This window comes from Ambystoma mexicanum, chromosome 14, assembly GCF_040938575.1.
Source record: "Ambystoma mexicanum isolate Mex_15411 chromosome 14, UKY_AmexF1_1, whole genome shotgun sequence".
Lineage (NCBI taxonomy): Eukaryota > Metazoa > Chordata > Amphibia > Caudata > Ambystomatidae > Ambystoma > Ambystoma mexicanum.
The window spans coordinates 297,668,519-297,688,633 of record NC_090940.1 but is presented as its reverse complement, the minus strand read 5'-3'; the positions used below and the strand labels follow the sequence as shown (position 1 = coordinate 297,688,633).

Genomic DNA, 20,115 nt, shown 5'->3' with positions numbered 1-20,115 from the left:
ACCATCTATAGTTGAGAGACAACTAAAAGTTAAATGCATTCGAGGGGTGTTAGTGACAAACAATTCAAGAGATGGCTAGACACCAATCACTGTTAAGTAAGGCACTTTAAAGATTCGGATAAGGTTTGCAAAACAAATATTTAATGGCCAAATCAATCCGTGAGTCAAGCTCGATGTGTGCGCATCCTGGTTTACTTCATCTTTTATCACCATGTGGTTTAATTTCTTTTTGTAGCAGAGTTGCATCACAGGGACTCTCGGTAGACCTGCTTTTTTGGTACTGTTCAGTGCAATGTAAGAAGCCCTTGCCCACCTCATAGGGGAAGATGGGGCTGTCCAGTGGATCCTCCCCATGCTGCCTCTGGGCCTAGCATCAAACTGCTATCACCTGCCCGCCTTCGCCACCCTATATTTCACCTGTGACAAGGCCACTACAATGGCTTTGTGAAGAAGACCGCACACCCTCTCAGCTCGGGGTGAGGGCCTACCAGGGAGAAATCGAGACAGTCCGTCCCATGAAGTGGATGGCAGCCGTTGAGGGCCCCAGTTCCATCCCCTTTTCCCCCCCCACCACCACCCTCCAGTGCCAGTCTGTTTGTAAGCAGTCCATCTTTGGCACATGCCATACCTCTTAGATAAGATGCTTGCCAGGGTTTTCTTATTTCTCCTAGTGACCTCCCAATCCAAAGAGAAACCAATGAGAAGCATTGAGACCATTGCTCCAATGCAGTGCGCTAACTGCTAGCAAATCACGACCCACCCAGTATGCGCCCCCCCGCCCCACCTGGAGTCTACAATCCACAGTGGCGGAGAGAGAGAGAGAGAGAGAGAGAGAGAGAGAGAGAGAGAGAGAGAGAGAGAGAGAGAACCACAGTGCCACTAATGCACAGCCTGCAGTGTAGCTCCCTGGTTCTGACATATATCCACTGTGAATACCTACAACTGCTGCTTAAACCCCTAGACCTCCAGGGACTAATGCAGGGGATACATTTATACAGATATGTTCTGTGGTGCACCTGCATGAAAGTGGGCAAGACTTTGCCCCCATTTGTAATCTTGACTACCTACAACACATCACGGGTGGGGAAAGATTTGTGGAAGGACAAAGAGCCAACCTAGAGAAGAGCATAAAATAATCGCAATGGGAAGCAGCCAGTGCAGGTTATTCGGGTTAGGTCATAGGAGTCAGTGGAATGGCCAAGACCATCAGCAGGAGGTAGGAAGGAGTGCTGGGGGCAATTTTTGGAAAAGTTGAGGTTTCGGCTAGTTAGTGAAAGTGGTACTGCAGTGTGTGAGAAGTCAGAAATGCGAGATGGACAAGTACATAGTTTTCTCATAAGTAGCCCTTTTACTATGCACTAGGGGTGGCACAAACGCCTAACTCTTCCTAATCTAACAAACCCAAAGCTAAAGAAAACTGACCTAATGTCTAAAAATATCTGTCCCTCATGCTATTATCTGGCTGTTCACACTACATAAAATAACATTTAGATACAACAACAAAATTATAAAAATAAATAATTGTATCCAGGGTTGAATCCCCTTCCCCTGGAACAAATCAGGATACTTCCAACAAAAAGTCAAAAGTAAGCAAGGTCTTCTAATGTCAAAGTTCCACTCAAATTATGACATGACGTTCTGTTTTCAATGACAAAGTTTCCCTCAAAGTCAGGCCTTTTCTGGTCTACTCGCCTGCCAGGAAGTAACTCCTACAACTTCAGTACCATGTGGTAAGGCAAACTTCCAACTCTCCACACTTAAATCTTCAATGAGGAAAGTTACATCAACAACTTCTTCATTGATAAACAATGTCTTTCACGCAGATTCATTTGCCCCAGGCACGGCCAAACATGTTGTGGGTCACAGTCAACACTGTGATAGAAAGTCCTTGGTTCGTTATTGTGAACTCTTTAGTTCCAGATTGGATTTATGTCTTAGCCCTGTTAGGCAGAAACCTGTGCAGTTCTCTCTGGGACCACTGCAAAAGATTTAAGACTACAGGTGTTTGGCAGTAAATCCACTTGGTAGCAGTCTGTACCACACAGATTCACTTGGTAGCTGTGGCTGAGCAGTCAGACTTCCCTCAAGAAGAGTTAGGCAGTATACAGAGTATTCCTAATAGGTAAAAAGAACACAGCGGAACAAGTAAACACTGACCAGGGCTTGGTGTAAAAGAGAGAATTATTTATTTAAAACCCCTTCTAGAAAAACACACAGGCACTAATAGTAAGCAATTCAAAAACACGCTCACTAAAATATATACACTCCCTTAGAAGAATATTAGACAAGTCTTAAGTAAAGCCCCACTTATTTTCACACAGCGGTGAGCGCTTAACGTAGATGGCACTCTAATAATTCGTTTTAAAAGGGAGAGAAAAACAGAGAATAAATTGAAACAGGTCCCAACACTTTGACAAGAACACAACAAGAGAGAAAGGCAAAGTAAAACCGTGAAGTTAGAGTTCAGTAGGCCGAATCCACTTTAAGAGGATCAAACGAAATGTGTCCAAGGTCACACGGTTGCAGTGCACAAAAGTCTTGAAAAGGTTGAAAAAGAGTTGTACCAAAGAAAGGGACCAGTTAGAAGATCAAGGCGGCCAGCCCAGACCAGAAGCTTAAGGGGTTATTATTACCTTGTCGCAATCTTTAGAAAGGGAGGCCTGGCGGACACGGTACCTTAAAGTGGTGTGAATACTCCAGCGGGGGCAGTTGTTCCTGGCAGTGGATGCAAGTTGGTGCTTCGTCCGGGGGAAGAGAGGATCTCGTCGGGGAGGAAGACAGGAGTCTGTTGCACTGCCAGGGAAGAAACCAGCCGCGGAGTTCTCAGGTAAAAGGAGCGGTCCTTTAGTTTGCGGTTGCCGGGGTGCTTGGCACAGGCAATTCGACCACAAGCCGGTCTGGAGTGCGACGAGAAGAAGGTAAACTGGTTGTGCCCACCAGTCAGGGGAAGAAGCCTCTCCAGCCGGGAGATCTTCTCTGTCGTCGGGAAGTGGTGAGTCGGTTCCGCAGGGCTCCACCGGTGGTGTCGTCGTGGTAGGTCGGCTCAGCTTCTCCCTCGTCGGATTCTCAGGTCCTGTGGTGACTTCTGAAGTTCCAGTCCCCAAAGCCCTGCTTTTATGCAGTACACCCCCATTCACTCAGCCTAGCTGTCAATCAAACATGCTAAGTGGTGAGCCGGCCGGCTCACCACTTGGGCCAATCACACAAGAGTGTGACTTCAGTTACCAAGGTAACTCAGTCCAGGGTGCCTAAACCCCCTCCCACACTCCCTGTGGTACCCAGACAGAGTGGCACCACTTTTGTAGGCTTCTGTGGAGAAGCCCGCCAAAAAGTGGAACAAAGGGCTTGACTTGGGTTGGGGTCACAGAAGAGAACACAAACGCCATTTTAGAATCGAATCCTGGCAAAAAATACCAACCGGCAAATCAATATTAAATAAATAAACCAGCGGTATGTTCGAGGCTATGAGAATTAAATAATTAAAGTTGGTAGCCTCGAACAATGGGAAAATCCCATTGGGATATATTTGCGTCGAATATAAAAAGTAGTATCCACCAGTACGTCCACAATATGATGGTTTGTACTGGTTTCTGTTAATAATTTGGGACTAGTAAAGCCAATGGTGACTTTACATATCCTGGGAGACAGTAGTCAGTCCCAGGGTATGGAGTCTATGGTGGGATGTCACTATGACACCCCTGTGTTACTGCACGGAGGATGCTGTGTAACACACACAGTAAAAACACATGAGACCCTATGGAGTAAAGGACCCCATAGCCCATAAAACACATTAACAGTCAAAGGAACACCATAAATCATGTCCAAGAGTGGGAGTAAAAGAGTCTCACTATTGGCAGGAGAAAAAAAACAAACTCCAGAAATCCAGCAAAGCTGCTGGGAGACTCACTAGGTTAGGAAATTCAGCCTAAAGAGAGAATTCTCCCTAACAAGCCCGTCTTGGGTTCGTGTGGTTTTCCCCCTGGCACGGGTCTTCGGATGTCCCACTCTGTTGTGGGGCCTTGTGGCTCCCATCGCTTCCAAGGGTTGTCTGGCACTTACCATGCCATGGCCTTTTGGATTTCTCATCCATTGTGGGGTTTTGTGGCTTTCACCCCTTTGTGGGGTCATCTGGCATTTACACCACCAAGGGATCTCTGGTTTCTCATCCCGCTGTGGGGTTTTTGAGTTCCTCATCCCTTTTTGAGTTTTCGCAGAGACTTCCTGCCCTCCTCGTTGCACCCTTGAACAGCTGAGTACCTTCTTCACTGCAGTGTTCCATGGAGGAGGCAGTCACTTCAGCAGTCTTGGAGCCAGGGGCCGATCTCTGTCGGGTCCCTGTGTTGGTTCTCCCTGTCAGCCTCTTGTCCTCAGACCTGTGTGCCCTTTGGTATGCTGGTGTTGGTTTCCCGCTTCACATAGAGTGATGGTATACCGTCACCTCTGTCGAGCCCAACTGGCTCCATACTGTGCTGACTAAAGCAGCGTTCTGCAGGCTTCTCTACTGCTCCGCTTCCGATGCCTACCATGTCTGCCTCTTGCATAGCTCTGCCCTCCAGGCTGCTGTTGTATCTCAATGGGGCGTTGCCTGCCCCTCTCTCTCAGCTCTGCCTCTGATCCGTTCCTTAGTTGCTTTTCTAAGTCCAGTTGCAACTTAATGAGATATTCCATTGATTGTGTTTCTCTTAACAAGGTTTTGAAAATAAGAGTCAGAAACTTTGCCAGCCACTTCCAAAGTGTTACACAGGTAATCATACTATTTAATCCCTATATAGCCAACAAATATATGAGACATTTCACAGGAAGGAAGATTGAATAAAATCTTTCTGGGGACTCCTTCTTTAGGGCCAGTCATCTGTAGTGGAATTCACTTGCCTTGTCACCTATGGGTGTTTAGTTTAGTGGTCTCACATCCTTAATCCTCCCAATCGTGCATTCTGCTATGAGAAGGTTGGTACCACTATCTTTTCCACTGCCTGTCAGACTTTTTCTGGACAGGGTTTTTATGTTTTTGACAGGATCCCAGGGCCCAGAATGATCCGAATTCCAGATCGAGCCATGCAGCAGCTGAGAAACATGGTGTCCAGTCATAATTTCGAAAACATAATTTCGAAAGTCAAAAAAGTCGAATCAAAAATGTCGAAAAAAAAAATGTCGAATTGTTTTTTTTTTCGATATTTTTTTTTGGGCTCTAGTTTCTGTGAAAAAAATAGGTAAAAATAAAAAAAAGGGGGGGTTGGGGGGGAACCCCCCCATTTCGAAAAAAAAAACGTCATTAAAAAAAATTCGACATTTTTTTTTTCGACATTTTTTTTTCGATTTTTTGACTTTCGAATATTTTGTATTCGAAATTATGTCTATGAACCGAGAAACATCCATGCAAGTTACAACATACCGGCACAGACTGCCCGCCAGACATTAAGCTTTGTGCGCCCGGGAGGTCAACCCGGTGGAGTCGAGCAATGCTGAACTGATGTGAGGCAAACCATGAACGAAAAGGGGGTGGTGCTTATCGGACACTTTAAATCTTTTGAACCTGACACCTAAAGCCTTGGGAAAAGAGCAGGGGAAGAGTGGCCTGAGCAGACAGATGATACCAGGAACCAGTAGGAAACGGGAACGACATAAAAACCAAGATCAGCATGGGTATAAAAATCTGTACTTGTACAAATGGATGAAGCGTATTCGAGTGAGGTTGGAAGGAGAGTTGGTGGACCGAGAAAAACCAGGCCTTGGAGGGTTGTGGAGGTGTTGATTCAGAGTGCAGGTATGGTATTTTGTTTATAGAGAGAGTTGTCGAACTTGTGTGTGGGTGGGAGCGTGCGCGCACGCACACACAGAGTGTGAGGTAGGGAAGGGTAGGATAGTACAAGGTGAGAGTGGTACAAAAAGGGAGGGGGGAGTGAAAGAGCAAATGCATGAGAGGGAAGGGTTATACGAGAGGATATTGGTGTAGTGGAGGCTAGAGAATGGGAGGGAAGACGTAGGAGGTGGAGTGAGGAAAGAGTTTGAAAATCAGAAGGAAGAGGGTGATAGCGAGGGAAAGGGGGAGGAGAAAACATTAAGTGAGAGAGGAGAGGGCAATGGTGAGGAGGAGAATCAAGACTTAGTAAGATCAAAGGTGGGGATGGGATGAGATGCAAGCACTGTCGGAACATCAGCTATGGGAATATTTAGCAAGTTCTGGAGGGTGTACTATAGGCAAGCCTATGTCCTTTAGGCCCTCCACTCCAGTCTAGGCTAGACATTAGGTGTTACCTGTCTGACGTTTTTCATCTTGTCTGGGAGTAAGGACGTTTTGGTTACAGTGGAGGGAACCCCTGTAAAGGACAAGGACAACACTAGGGACCCCGTTAGTTTGACCTACTTAAGTCGTCCACTCTACAAACATCTGAAATTAGTAGAAATATTTAAACTGTACACCTTGGTCATTGTGCTTTTGAAGCCTTCTGTGAAATTAGCAATATGTAACAGAACCACACTTCTTTAATCACTTTCCAGCCATGACCAGCTACTAGCATGGTTCCTGTTTTGGCTATCAAGAAAGCAGTTTAGGAATACATGGATCACTATGAAGATGATTTTTTACAAGTATTTGCTGAGCCAATGGAAGCTTAACTGCCCAGTGGTAGTCAGATCACTAAGCCAACCTGTCGTGCAACTTCTTGATAAGGTTTTTCTACATCCTTAATGATTTCACCAATGAGACTTGAAGGGGATCCTCTCCATTTACAAATAACAATCCTTTTACAGATTTGGACATGGTTACTTCAGTTCTGATTTACTTGATTAGATCTGTAAAGTGTAAACAAAGTTAGCGCTGCACAGCCGTTTTTTCTGGAGGGTTCTGGTATTCTCCTTTTCATTGAGATTGGCTTCAGGTTTGGAGAACATTTGCTTTTCAAGAAAACAACTTGTGTTTTTTCTTAATTTCTGCAGCTCTTTTTCTTTGCCACGGGATCCAGGAGCCGCTGTTGGACACACCTTTCAAGGAATGAATCACACTGGAGGAAGGGACGGCTCCACAGTTAAAAAAGCTGATGATGTACTTCAGGAAATTGTCATGCTGAAGAAGGAAATGCAAAGCATGTTGCAGGTGAGGAGAGTTTTTGATACAGCTGTCTTTGCAGTTACATGGGACCCATGTCTGCCTTTCTTTCGTAATCAACTTTTGAAAACGTTATTTGTTCTTCTTTATAACCATCCCCAAATCATTTGCATCCACCTTTCTGCTGATTATTAGGGACTAGCCTTGCATGTTGAATGTCACAATTTGATTCAGAACCAAACACGTTTTTTTTACATCTTTTTGTTTGGTATATCCATGGGCATATACTGGAGGTGTGCAACCTGTGGCTCTTCGAATGTTTTGCAGTAAGACTCCCACAATCTCTCACCCATTGACTTAGTTGAAAGGGCTTATTGGAATTGTAGTACTAAAAATCTGGAGCAGCAAAGGTTCGGGACCCTGACACATACTGACAAATTCAACATTCAGTTATTGGTCATGGGTTGGTGGGAGCCTTACAATTCATCTGTTTCTTAGCCATGTAAAATGTTCATGGAGTAGCCATGTTTCTTTTAGGGTTCTATTCTTGAGCTGCCAGTGAATATTCAGAGCACACAAGTACCCTTGAGTAATGGGTGGACATGATTGAGCATTCTTGGGCAAACACATTGTACGTAAGGGGGGTTCCTCTGGGTATCTTCAGCTTGATAGACTGCATTGCCTCTAAATGTTAACAGAAGTAGTCCCAAATGGTGTCTGCATTCTTTACCATTCGGCATGTGTAGCATGATTGGTTGATTATTTTGGGACCATTCCTGGGCATACCCCTTAGAATCAGACTACGTAAGAGAACACAAATGTAAGCTAGAAATTCTTGAGCCAGTGCTTCATTGCTACATGAAATTGCTGAAACAGAAAATAATTGCATGCTGGGGGTTATGGTCATAACATTTCAAAATACTAGCATGGTGACAATGAAAACCAAAGATGGTGTATTTTGGGACTTATGGTTCTAACAATTAAAAAGCTTGGAGCAATGATGCTTGAAAGACCTGTTTTACGATATGCTGAGAGTAGTCATTCTGAAACTTTAAGGGATTAGCACATTGGCATTGAGACACGGACCAAGAAACAGAACACGAACATTTGAGGGTTTCTTTTATTTTCAAAAGTCCCAGCATGAAGACAGCAACTAATCAAAGGTAACCAGTATGGAAATTACTGGGTGAAGCCTATGGCTCAAGATTTTCACAAATATAGGGTGGAAATGATGACCGACGAAAGACCCCAATAAAACGTTACCTTTAGGAAGTGTTGTATATATCAGAGTAAAACGATTCAGTGCCTTGAACAGGTCAAGGAAGAGCAAAAGAAGGCTACAGACTGGTAACTCTAACTCGTGTTAAAACACTAGGGCACACCAAAGGGAAAAAAAAAGCTGACTGCGTGGAATAATAATCCCTCATGTCGGGGAGATATTTGAGCCAACCTACGTTTAAAGACAGCCCTGCAGTAGCGCAGACCTGCATTCAACTAACTTTAAGAAAACATTATTTAAAGTCTCTCCCAAACAGAGAAGATGAAGACTGATCCCGTCAAACGTTTTTTCTTTTTTTTCTCTCCAAGTAAACGTTTTTATTGAGCCGAGAAAGTCATGGGCAACGGCACCAGGACATATAAAATGATTTTTTTATTTTTATTGCGATTTGGTTTAAATTAAACCTTACACAAAAAGTAAAAACACAATACAAATATACATATCTTCATAACAAGAAAGCAAAAGAACAAATAAAAATTACAGAGCTTTTAAAGTATTAAATCATACACTATACCATCAGTCCGAACGACCTAAAACATCATGTAAAAATGGACATAGAGAAAGCATCAAGGATATATTTTCTCCCCACATAAACCTAGACCATAGCAATTCCCTTGAAACTACAGTATCAAAGCATTGGGGGTGTTTATAGTACCTATCTCTCTGTTGTACACTCCAACACCCAGTGCTTCAAGATTTCAATAGAATCACATCCATAACCGAAACAAAATTTTAGGTTTTTGTCACGAAATTCATTAAAACCCCCCAATATTTGTTCCATTCATTAGTAGGTCATTGATTGAGTTTAAAATGCATGTAAAAAAGAGCGCTTTTTCGTGCACCGAAACGTGTTAAGTGGGTTGAAAAAGGTTCCCTTTTCCTCAGGAATTTTGCTTGCTCTGTGTACAAAGAATACAATTTGATAGAATCAAGCATACGCAACCAAAATTGCCCAAAAAGTTTTAATTTTGCTCCACCTGGGTGATTGAGTAGTTCATCCTCAGTCGACCCAATTGAGTCAAGCAGATCTGTCATCCTGCCCAGATAGTTATTGATATAAGGTATATTTTTTCCTTCATAAGATGATTCATGTCGGCATAGAGTGAATTATCTTCTGGTCTAAGGAACTTAGAATAATTCATCAGTTTCCATAAGTATCTTGCTTGTAGTGAAGTTAAGGCCAACTCATGCCGAATAATTGCGTTGGGGATGGACATTGCTAATGACGACACCTCTTTCCAAAGGTGAGCCTGTAACCTATTCATAGTCCCCCACAGAGGCGTTTCTAGGGGCGGGGGCTAAGGGGGCTATAGCCCTGGGACTTTTGATTGTAGCCCTGGATAGAAGCTCAGGGGTTACAACCAAAAAGGCTAGCTAGCCCCTAGTCCTGATAGTCACAAAATTAGCGTAGCCCTGGATCTTTTGCAGACCTAGCAACACCCCTGGTCCCCCAGATCCAAAAGTGACAAAACCCAGACCATAAAGTAGCACAGGTTCAATTTTCAAGATAACGGAAGGGCAGGCAGAATAGAAATCTGCATACTTTATGCAGTAACCTTTTCATGTGTGCCACAAGTGGCGTGATCTTGTCCCTCAGCGACTGTTGCCAGATGATGGTAGGGGATGAATTTGAGAGGTTATATCCAAGATATCTAACCGACAGAACCTGCTAAGTGTTTTCCCCTCTCAAAGCCCACCTCATAAGGCTTAGGCTGTCTGAATTGTGAAAATAACAATCTTTGATTTTGACCCATTTTCCTTAAGGTGGTTGTTTAGCGTGTATTGAAAAAAGATATCCACTTTGTGCTGTAGGCCAATGGGCATAAAGTCAAAAAAGATAAGATAGTCTGCAAATGCCAGCTAGTGAAGTCTAAGGTTACCTAGCCTAGCCGGATAGATATCGTTCCTACACCACAAACTCTCAACGTCACTCTAATAGAGGTTGAAAAGAGTGGGAGCAAGGATACACCCTTGCTTTAAACCCACTTCAGTAGGAATGAATCTAGAAAGGGCACCTTCCCTAGTTAGACACATTCTGATGGAAGTATTTCTGTGTAGAAGGGCAATGAGCTGGACTATTTAATCAGGACTCCACAATTGATCATTTTAGACCATAATATTTCTCGCAGTGCACAGTCAAAGGCAGAGGACCTATCCAATGATGCCATATAGACTGGACCCTTGCCTTGATTCATCAAATTGTGTAGCAAGTGAGCCATAACTGTTGCCTTTAAGACACTTCCCATATTCTGCCTGAATCCTACTTGGAATTTTGATTACCGAGGTCTGAGCAATAACCAAATGTAAATCTCTAAGGAGAGGAATTGAGAAGACCTTACTAGCAGAATCTAAGTGCAATTGGTCTAAAGTTCTCTGGAAGAGTTGGATCACCCTTCTTATAGACCGGATTAGGTGAATGACAGAGAAATGTAGTGGATCAGAAATATGTGGTCAAAGATGGCCTTGAGGAGAGGTACCCAAAGCCGAGAGGCCTCCGTCAAAACACACGGTGGAATACCATCAGGACCAGGGGCCCTAGACGGTTTCAGTCTAGTAAGAACCCATTTAATATCTTCCTCATTCCATGTGCATCGACCAGCTATAATTGATCCCATAGTAGGGTCTTGAATTTCTGACAGAGGCCCAAAAAGGGTAACTTTGCTGTGCAAAATTCAACCCATCTGTCTTCTGCAATTGAACATTCTCTCCCATAAGTGTTTGCTCCTACAGTATTATTAATAGTACCCCAAAATGATCTGGTATTTGCATGTGATAAGTGATATAGCATATTTTATTATGTTTAACATGAAGGTCAATCCTACAGGATTTAATATGAGATTTCTGTGTCGCTGACGGTAACTTTTTTTTTTAGCTTTCTGGAATTCAACCAGAGTCAGCCCCTTAGTAGCCACATTTTTCAGGGTCCTACATGTTATCCTCTTAAAGTTGGCATTCTTAGAATCGAATTGATGAGTAACATTTTTTTTATCTTGACTTTTTGTGAAAGAATCTGATGTTTCAAGCAAATACCAGCAATTTGTTTGAATCTGGCAATCGTCTCACCATTGGTAATGACTGTGTCTTTACCCAGTCCTGCACCTTCCGTCAACTCAGCAATCAAGTGAATGAACCTTCAACATAGTTTGTGATTCCACCTAAGTCTTCTCCCTCCAGGGAGATACAGGATGCAGGCAAGAAGAACTCACAAACCCTAGATGGTTGAGCGAAGGTACAAATTAGTGCCAAAACGGCCCGTACCTTGAAATGAATATGTTGACATGGACCAGAGTTTACTTTTACCATGGATGACACATAAATATAGTCAATCTGTGTACAATGGGAACCTCTATACCATGTGTATATGGGTAGGTCATCCAACGGTAGACATTGTAACAAAAACAATTACCATTTTGATAAAAAGGAATCCCAATAATTTCCTCTTTTTAAACTTATATTAGAGGAATAGGTAACCCCTTTAGCCAGATTCAGCCTTTTCAGCCTTCCCGCTTCGGGCACAATCGGAATTTAAAGCACCTCCCAAAATTATTGAATGAGAATAACCTTCTACAAGCCACCCTTTTAATCAATAATGTTCGAGCCATGTGCATGGAGTTCATTGGTGGTCTATCATGGCTCCAATATATATTCATCAAAAGTAACTTGACATTCGAGCAGCTGGTTAAAATAGCAACCGCCAAAAGGGAACCTGAAAAGATCAGCTCTGTATTGAGTTGAAGAGAATGGTCAATGGCAATGGCTAGTCCCCCACTCGGACTACCCCTATTCGCACAAACAGCCAAGCTAGTATACGTATGTTAACTATGAAGCTCAAAATGTGTGGTCGTCATAATCTTTTGTAACATGAGAACATTGCAGTCCCTCAGATTGGCTGAAGTGCGAAATATTTTATGAAAATACACGCAACCCCAAACATTCCATGATAGAGCCTTGATCAGACGAAGGTTAGGGTTGAGTCGACCTCTGTCACAGTCCCATCAAGGAATTTAGCACCATCTCCACCCAGGACCAATCCTGCTGTTATGTTGGAATCCATGGGATATTGCACAGAGTTCTTAGTCATAGCATCGACTGGCTTGGGGTCCCCCCTCTGTCCCCAGGGAGGAGTAGTCAGAAAAGACTTTGCTTAATCTTCTGTTTTTATATCAGATATTTAGTAACCTAAAGAGAGCAAGTTATTACGTTGTTCCCAAACCATTTGATGCTATTACCTAGTGGAAATGGCAAATCATTTGATTATTGTTTACCATGGTTAAAGATATCAAGTCCATGGGCCTCAGTACGAGTTTGGAGGTAAGTAAATGCCCTTACCGACATGGAGCAAATACAGTGTCCGTGTTGCTCCAAGCCCGCTATTAGAGGACGATTACGAGCACGCGGGCACAAGCTTTGCGCCATGCCGGTAACAACCTTACCGCCCTGCTGTTAAAGGGCGAAAAATCGCCCTTACCGGCATTGCGCGAAGCGCAGATTGCTCCACCGCCATCCATGCCGCCGGCATTAGCTGTGACAGCTACCAGCGGGGACCGCCACTAGCGGTCACCGCTAATAAGCAGAACCGGAAGTAGCATCATCGCACAGGAACGGGAAAGAGCACGGCGGCCATCTTTAAAAACACAATCCATTGCCATCCTCTGTAACCAGGACCCATATCACCACCACAACTGTTCCAACATATACTTGCAGCAGATTGCAATGCCCAAGGCACTAAAAAAAGGTGCTGCTCGCTTGCGCAAGGACCGCTTCTCAGAAGAGGAGCTCAACATGCTGGCAGATACGCTGGCAGAAAATGGGGATGTTGTCTTCTCCAATGACATGCGGCGACCAGCAGTGCAGCGGAAAAAAGAGATATGGGCGGAGGTGGCCCAGAAAGCGAGTGCCTTTGGCACCACCCCGCGCACAGTGAAAGATGTCCGGAAGCGCAGGGACGACCTGTGCTTACGCGTCCTCAACATCATCTCTGGTAACCGTAGCCAGGGGATGGCAACAGGTGGTGGTGCAGCCTCCCCCATAAAGATGCATCGCTTGGAGGAGATCTGTGCAAGCACCATCAGGATGGAGGCAATCGAGGGAGTGGGGGACATGGAGCGGAGCGTGGAGCCCCGTCATCAGCTGATGCAGGTAGGTGTTCCAATTGAGCCACTGTAAAGAATAGCACAATGATGTCCCCCTGATCTGACAGTGCAATGATGCAAAGCAGGGTCCACCAGACACATGTTTGCAATACTGCCTACAGGCAGTGCACAGCACCATCTTGTCCACATGCATGATGCACCCCACATATGTTACATCCCAGACACATCCCTGCATGACCAACCCAAGAGGCTAGCAACCCGTATGTCACTACCCCAATGCCAATTACCTGCCATTCCATAGAAATGCAGCTACCCTAATGCATATAGACCCATCACTAATGGACTCCCTCTCTTGGTCCCCCACAGGCACACAATCTGAGAGTGAAGATCAGGACCCCAGGGAGGATGCTAAAACACCAGCCAAGAGGTCCAGGGGCATGGAGCCAGCAAACCGTCCCTCAACATCCAAGGGAAGAGGGCTACCTGGACTACTGCGCAAGCCCAACACAACCCTGGAACCTACAGCACAAATGTGCATTAGGGACACCACCACAGCACCCACACCAGCCACATCCACACAGGAGCCAGTTGCTGAAGGCACGATATCCACCACAAGCAGTACTGTCGGGGAGACAGCTGCCGTGGCAGCTGTGTTGGATGATGAACAATACACTCCGACACCCGGAACACCTACTGCTGCAGGCCCCCAGCAGTCACCTCAACTCTCCCCACCCAGCAATCAGTATGCCAGCAACCATGAGCGGTCTGCGGTGGAGTCCTGGCCATCGAGCTTCAGCCCTACGGGGAGCATGCATAAGGCCCCAACCATTCCGCATGCACCATCAACATCCGCCAGTGTCTGGGACAGGCAAGAGGGGTTCAGGGCAATACAACAGCGCCAGGAGGAGCTGACAGGGCTGGTGACCCAGCACATCACCGAATGTGGCCAGGCAAGGGAAGAAATCGGGGAATGCGCAGCATCCCTCAAATCTGCAATTGAGTCCACTGGCAAAGACATATGCAGCGAATTGGCGGCTGTGAGGCAGGTCCTCACCCAAATGGTGGCAGCATTATAGGCCCTGCGTCCCACACAGGTGGTTGAACAATCGGGCACCTCCTCAAATTCAAGCTCCAGACAGACCAGCCCCCTGCGTAGGTCTGTGCGGAAGATGCACAGGTCAGACAGGGGTCCACCCGATGCTGCAAGTGGAAAAGGGATGTAGGTGCAGCCTGCCATCCGAACTCCTGAAAATTAATGGTGCATGCAAGTTCACACCATGTGTGGGGAAGTTGAGGGGGGAGGTGGAGGGGAGAGAGGGTGTGTGGGAAGTTGAGGGGGGAGGGGGAGGGGGGAGAGGGTGTGTGGGGAAGTTGAGGGGGAGGGGGGAGAGGGTGTGCGTGGGGTGGAGGGCTTGTGCACTTAATGTTATATTCAATACACATGTTGTGAAATCTGAATTTACATGAGCTGACATTGCTTATTGTGTACGTGTGCTTTATTGGTCTACAGTGTCCATGCCCCTGACACACCCAGTGCCCTGAGTCCCACCTCCATGTCACACTCCGCATCCATGTGTGCTAGAAACATTGGTTAATCAAAGTCTGATGCACGGCACGTCCCTCCTGTGCATCGCTGCCTCCCTGAAGTGCAGCCCCATCTCCACCCTCCTCATCCTCATCGTCAGGTGGTTGCAGTTCAGCGTCAGGGGATAGAGGCACATTCCGTCTGATGCACATATTGTGTAGCATGATACATGCCATGACGATCTTGCCCACCTTCACATGTCCGTACAGGAGTGCCCCACCAGACCTGCTGAGGCAGCGAAACCGTGCCTTCAAAGGGCCAAATGTCTGCTCAATCACCACACGGGTACGCGTATGCGCACAATTGTAGTCCTCTTCGTGCCTGTTCTGCAGGTTCCGGACTCGGGTAAGGAGCCACCTCTTCAAGGGATAGCCTGCATCACCTGCATGGGTGCACCAATGGTTATGTTTAAGTGATCACATCACATGGGACCTGTATCAATGACACCATAGCATGCATTTATTTCATGTTTGCACCCACATATCCATGCATGAATAGAGCCTCATGATGTAACTGCAATGTGTGAATTCATCTGATCGACAGGTGTGCGTGGCATCATCTAGTGGGCGCAGGGGTGTCCTATTCCTTGTGAGTGCTCATGCACTGTGGTAGTCCACGCCGTTTGTTCCCATGATCTGGGTGATGTGTTGTCAATTGTATGCTTTCATCCTGTCACCGTTGATGGCAGACTCCTGATGATCTCACTCTGCACGACAGATGTTGACATGCTGTTTAGGTGGACCTCTGTGTTGGTGAAGGGGTGTGTTCATGTATTTTGCCCTCATGTGACTCATTTGTACGCAGTAATGGACAACTGTCCTTTTTGATGAGGGTATTTGGTGCTGTGCATTGGCCATACTAATTGCTTGTCGCTGCATTGTGTTGCGGTGGCTACGGTCTGATTATGTGAAGTGTACATGTTGATGGCTATGTTATGGTTGTAGCACTGCATCATTTTCATAAGTCATCTTACGTCTTACATTTTGGGGTCATGTGTCGGGTCCAGTCTGGCCTGCTTTGGGGTATGAGTATGGTCCATCCTCTCAGGTACTCTTAGCCAGGTGAAGTATGCATCTCTCCCCTCCCCCCATCTCAGCCAGGTGAAGTATGCATCTCTCCCCCCAATCACCTACCCACATCGCAATGCCATGGGCCTGACATGCAACTCACCGAGTAGCCATGACCATTGAATCATGGGTTGATCCGGGAAATCGGGCACAACAATGTGGGATGATCTTGTTTGAGTCACGTACCATTTGCACGTTGATGGAGTGGTATAACTTACGGTTGCGATACACTGCCTTCATGGCATGTGGAACCACCAATTCAACATGGGTGCAGTCGATGGCGCCAATGCAACCAGGGATGCCGGCCAGTGAATGGAAACCAACTTTGATGTTGGAGATCTCCTGGGCTGTCCGTGGTAGGAAAATGTGGTTGCCTGTGTGCTTCAGGAGGGCATCAAGCACTTGGTTCAGCATACGTGAGAATAATGGTTGTGATATGCCATGCATCTGTCCTACTGTGTGCTGGTAGGTGCCTGTGGCCAGTAAGTGGAGCACAGACACCACCTTCAGTAGAGGGGGGGATGGCGGTACGGATGTCTATGAAGCTGGAAATGTCGTTGTGTATCATGTCCACAATGGTGGTGATGGTGTCCTGGTCCAGACGGTACAGGGTGTGCATCTGCTCAGGGGTTAGGCTTAATGGATTGGCTCTGATTCGAGGGATTGGGGGGCTGCCTGTGTGGTACAACTGCCTGCAATGGTGGTGCAGGCTGGGCTTGTCTCACCCTCCTTCTCTTCCTCCTGCATCTCCTCTGTGCTGCCTGTTGTTGTTGCTGGAGTTCCACTGCAATCATGTCCTCCAGCCCCAGCATTTCTACTAGTATTGGAATCATTTTTGTGTGTGACTGTGTGTGGAAAGGGGTGGGGTGTGCTCCTTTTGTGCTGGCCCAGTCTATATTGCCTCCACCTGTGATGATTGTGTGCACCTATGGCAGTTGGGAACACTGCACATGGCCATTTACGGGTGGTCCGCGATGCCGGTATTTGCTCCATGCCGGTAAGGTACTTTTCTGTCTTCTGTAGGCCGTTATTAGCATGTCCGCAATACTTGTGTTCAGCTCCTGTTTACACCATGCCGCTATTGCCGGCATGTGAGGTCGCGTGCCCGCGCCCATGGCGCTATTAGAGGCATCGTTATTTACTGTACCGCTAATAGCGGGTTGGTGGGTCGTAATGGCCCAGAGCAGTAAACGATGCCGGTAATCCTTTACTGGCATCGTTTTTCCCTTACCTCCAAGCTCGTAATGAGGCCCCATATCATTCAAATGAAAAGATCTCAAAAATTGAATCTGCTGAAAATTTAAAAAAATCTTGGTTTGATTCATATGTGTATGTCCATTTCGTACAATATCACTCTCCCATCTCAACGTTTTGAATGCGATACATTCTGAATCTGCGCCTTCTATGGCCCTCTTTTGATTATTTTCCTCAGTAGCCATCCCATTATTGGGGTAGGAAAATTGTTGAAAAGTCATATCCTGCCCATTCTGGAGATTGGATGGCAACATAACAGTAGGCGCAGCCACAGCTTGGGGCCCACCGGATTGTATATCGGTGGTCGGAGCCTTATTTGGAATTTGTGACATTTGTAAGAACCATGTAATTTTAACTTGTTGGCCCCTTGAGCGTTTCAGAATAGTCGGGGTAGCCAAATTAAGAAGGCTCATTGTTGTGCTCAAATCTCTGTGCCCCTGTCACAGATAGAAAACATGGATCAGTACCAGTCTCCACAGTGTTTGGTGGACTAGAATGATCTACATGTGTTTGAGGGTGGGTGGATCGATGTGCCCTTCCTCAATGCTCCTCCGTTTTGCCTGAGCACACCACTACTGCACACAACCCTGTATCACAAATATTCTGTGTTCCCAATTCAATGATACGGTCATGTAACAGGTAGTTGACGTAGACATTTTATGTAGACATTTGTTCTTTGCTGCCGGCCTATTTTTGTTTTTCCCCCCCCCCTTTTTTTTTTTTTTTTTGGTTGGTTTGTTCTTGTACGCCACTTGGGGTAGGCAACCTAAAACATCATTTGTCAAAGTACTCTCAATCTCTGCAGGAGCATTTGTTGACACAGGCTCTGGAGAGTCAAACAGGACAGGAGATGCTTTTATCTGGATTAAGCTCAACCAGAACAGACATACTGTTAGTTATTTGAGTAATGGGGATGGGATTCTCACCCAGGGAAACATCCATTCCAACTTGTGTTAAATTCTGTTTGTTTATAAAGACTGGTTGGGCAATCCTTTCCTTAATAACCAAATAATTGAGTTTAAAGATATTTGCCTCCACTGCTGTAAATTTTACTGCCTTCATTGATACAATTTTCATGATGTTATCATACAATCGTGGCATCGATTCCAATACTAAGTGAAGTGCCGAGATGGACGCTGGTCCTTAGCATATCAACACTTGGCAGGTACTCTTGCGTCCCATCCTCTTTCCTCTATACTGCTTGGGCGTCCCTCACGAGGGACGGGAGGCGGAACCTTTTTCACCAGAAAAAACCTTCTGCCCCTTTAAATTTAGAAGCGCGCTGGGTGCGGCACTGGGAGCATGCGCTGCCCTGACTCCGCCCTCCGGTGCCACACCTCAGTCCCCTTTTCCACGTCGACGAGAACGGGCCGAATTCACCAGCCCTCCTGGGTTTGGCTTCTGCCATGTAATTCCATGCGCGGATACTTCTCTTCTTTCTTTTTTTGTCTTTTTATCATTCAGGTACTCAGTGCGCAGGCGTCATGCTCCTCCCTGGCGCTTGTTGACTTCTTCAGGGTTCAGAAGGTGTCCATCCTGTGACGGGCTCTTCCTGACGAAAGACCCAGACCATGGCTGGCAAGCTTGTACCGCGTGCAACACTCTCCTCAAGGTCTCTGGAGAACAGACTAGCCAGGTGGAAGGAGCTCTTCCAGAGATCGCCTCCAAAGGACCCCCGTCTATCATCAATCCAGGCCCAAGGTAGGGCCACTCTTTTCCAGTGCACCCTGCAAGGGAGACTCCATCCCAAGGACTCGCCCACGCGGGAGGGCCCGCTCAGGTCCTTGTACCAGCATAAGTACCAAGACTGCATCAGCTACTGGCTGCCAGGCCGAGGGGTCCATAGATCCTCCCGGCGACAGTGCTAAGGGACCGGAAGGTTATTTTACCGGGTCCTCACCCAAGGGGCTACGCCCTACTACCGGCATCATGTCTGAGGGGGCGCCTTTACGCAGTTCTACCGGCAGATCCGCCGAGGGCAAAATGCCTACCAGGCCTTGGCCTGAGGAACAGGGAAGGCCCCATGATCCACACTTGAGAGTCCTGGACGGGGCGGGGCCCAGCGAGCCGAGCAACACGATGCAGGCACATGGAAGGCAGCTCAACAAAATGGCTGCTGCGCCAGAAAATCCAGACATCCAGCCGATGCCCCTCCAGGGAAGGCAGGTGGAGGACCGTCTGTCGATGTGGGACTGGTGTCAACCAGGTATGTGGCCTACAGGTTACCCTTCCTTCCCACAAGGCAGGTTCCCGCTGCATCCATACGGGCAGGGTACGCAACAGCTCCAGCAACCACCCGCTATGCCTTCAGTACCCCCTACCACCAACCTAGCCTGTGATGACAGGTTCTTTGAAAAGTTCCTCGGCTTATGAAGTCTCCTCAGATGGGGATCATCCTCAGGGACGCCATCAGGGACATGCTGCCTGCAATGGCTCTGGCACCGCAGGCCCCAGTACTGGCCGCTCAGGTCCCTGTTCAGCCTCAGCAGCCCGCTCCGGCCCCCCAACCGATTGGGCAGGTGGTTCCATACCAGCCCCCGCTGCAGCCTCTGGCTCCGGTCCCCGCACCTCAGCCCGCATCTCCTAGTACCCCCCCACCCCCCCCCCCCCCCTGGTGCCAGACCCTCCGGACCCGCAGGTGGACACAGATGAGGAGGACCCCAACACACCATTTTCAGCCAAGCCTTCCACGAACGTCTGGCAAGGCTGGTAGAGTACTTTGGCCTTACTCAACCTGAGGTCGAGCAACCAGCAAAGGGGGTCCTTGCAGAAGTCCTCACGCTACGTCCCGT

The 20,115-nt window shown here is 46.8% G+C and overlaps 1 protein-coding gene across 2 annotated transcripts in view; it reads left to right on the top strand.

Annotated features, from left to right (window-relative positions):
* KIAA0586 (KIAA0586 ortholog) overlaps nt 1-20,115 on the top strand; it is a 2,241,463-nt gene that overhangs the window by 730,184 nt on the left and 1,491,164 nt on the right. For both annotated transcript variants that reach the window (XM_069637413.1, XM_069637412.1), the window contains exon 10: nt 6,937-7,093. In XM_069637413.1, coding sequence (XP_069493514.1) covers nt 6,937-7,093 — 157 coding nt within the window. The remainder of the gene's footprint in view (nt 1-6,936; nt 7,094-20,115) is intronic.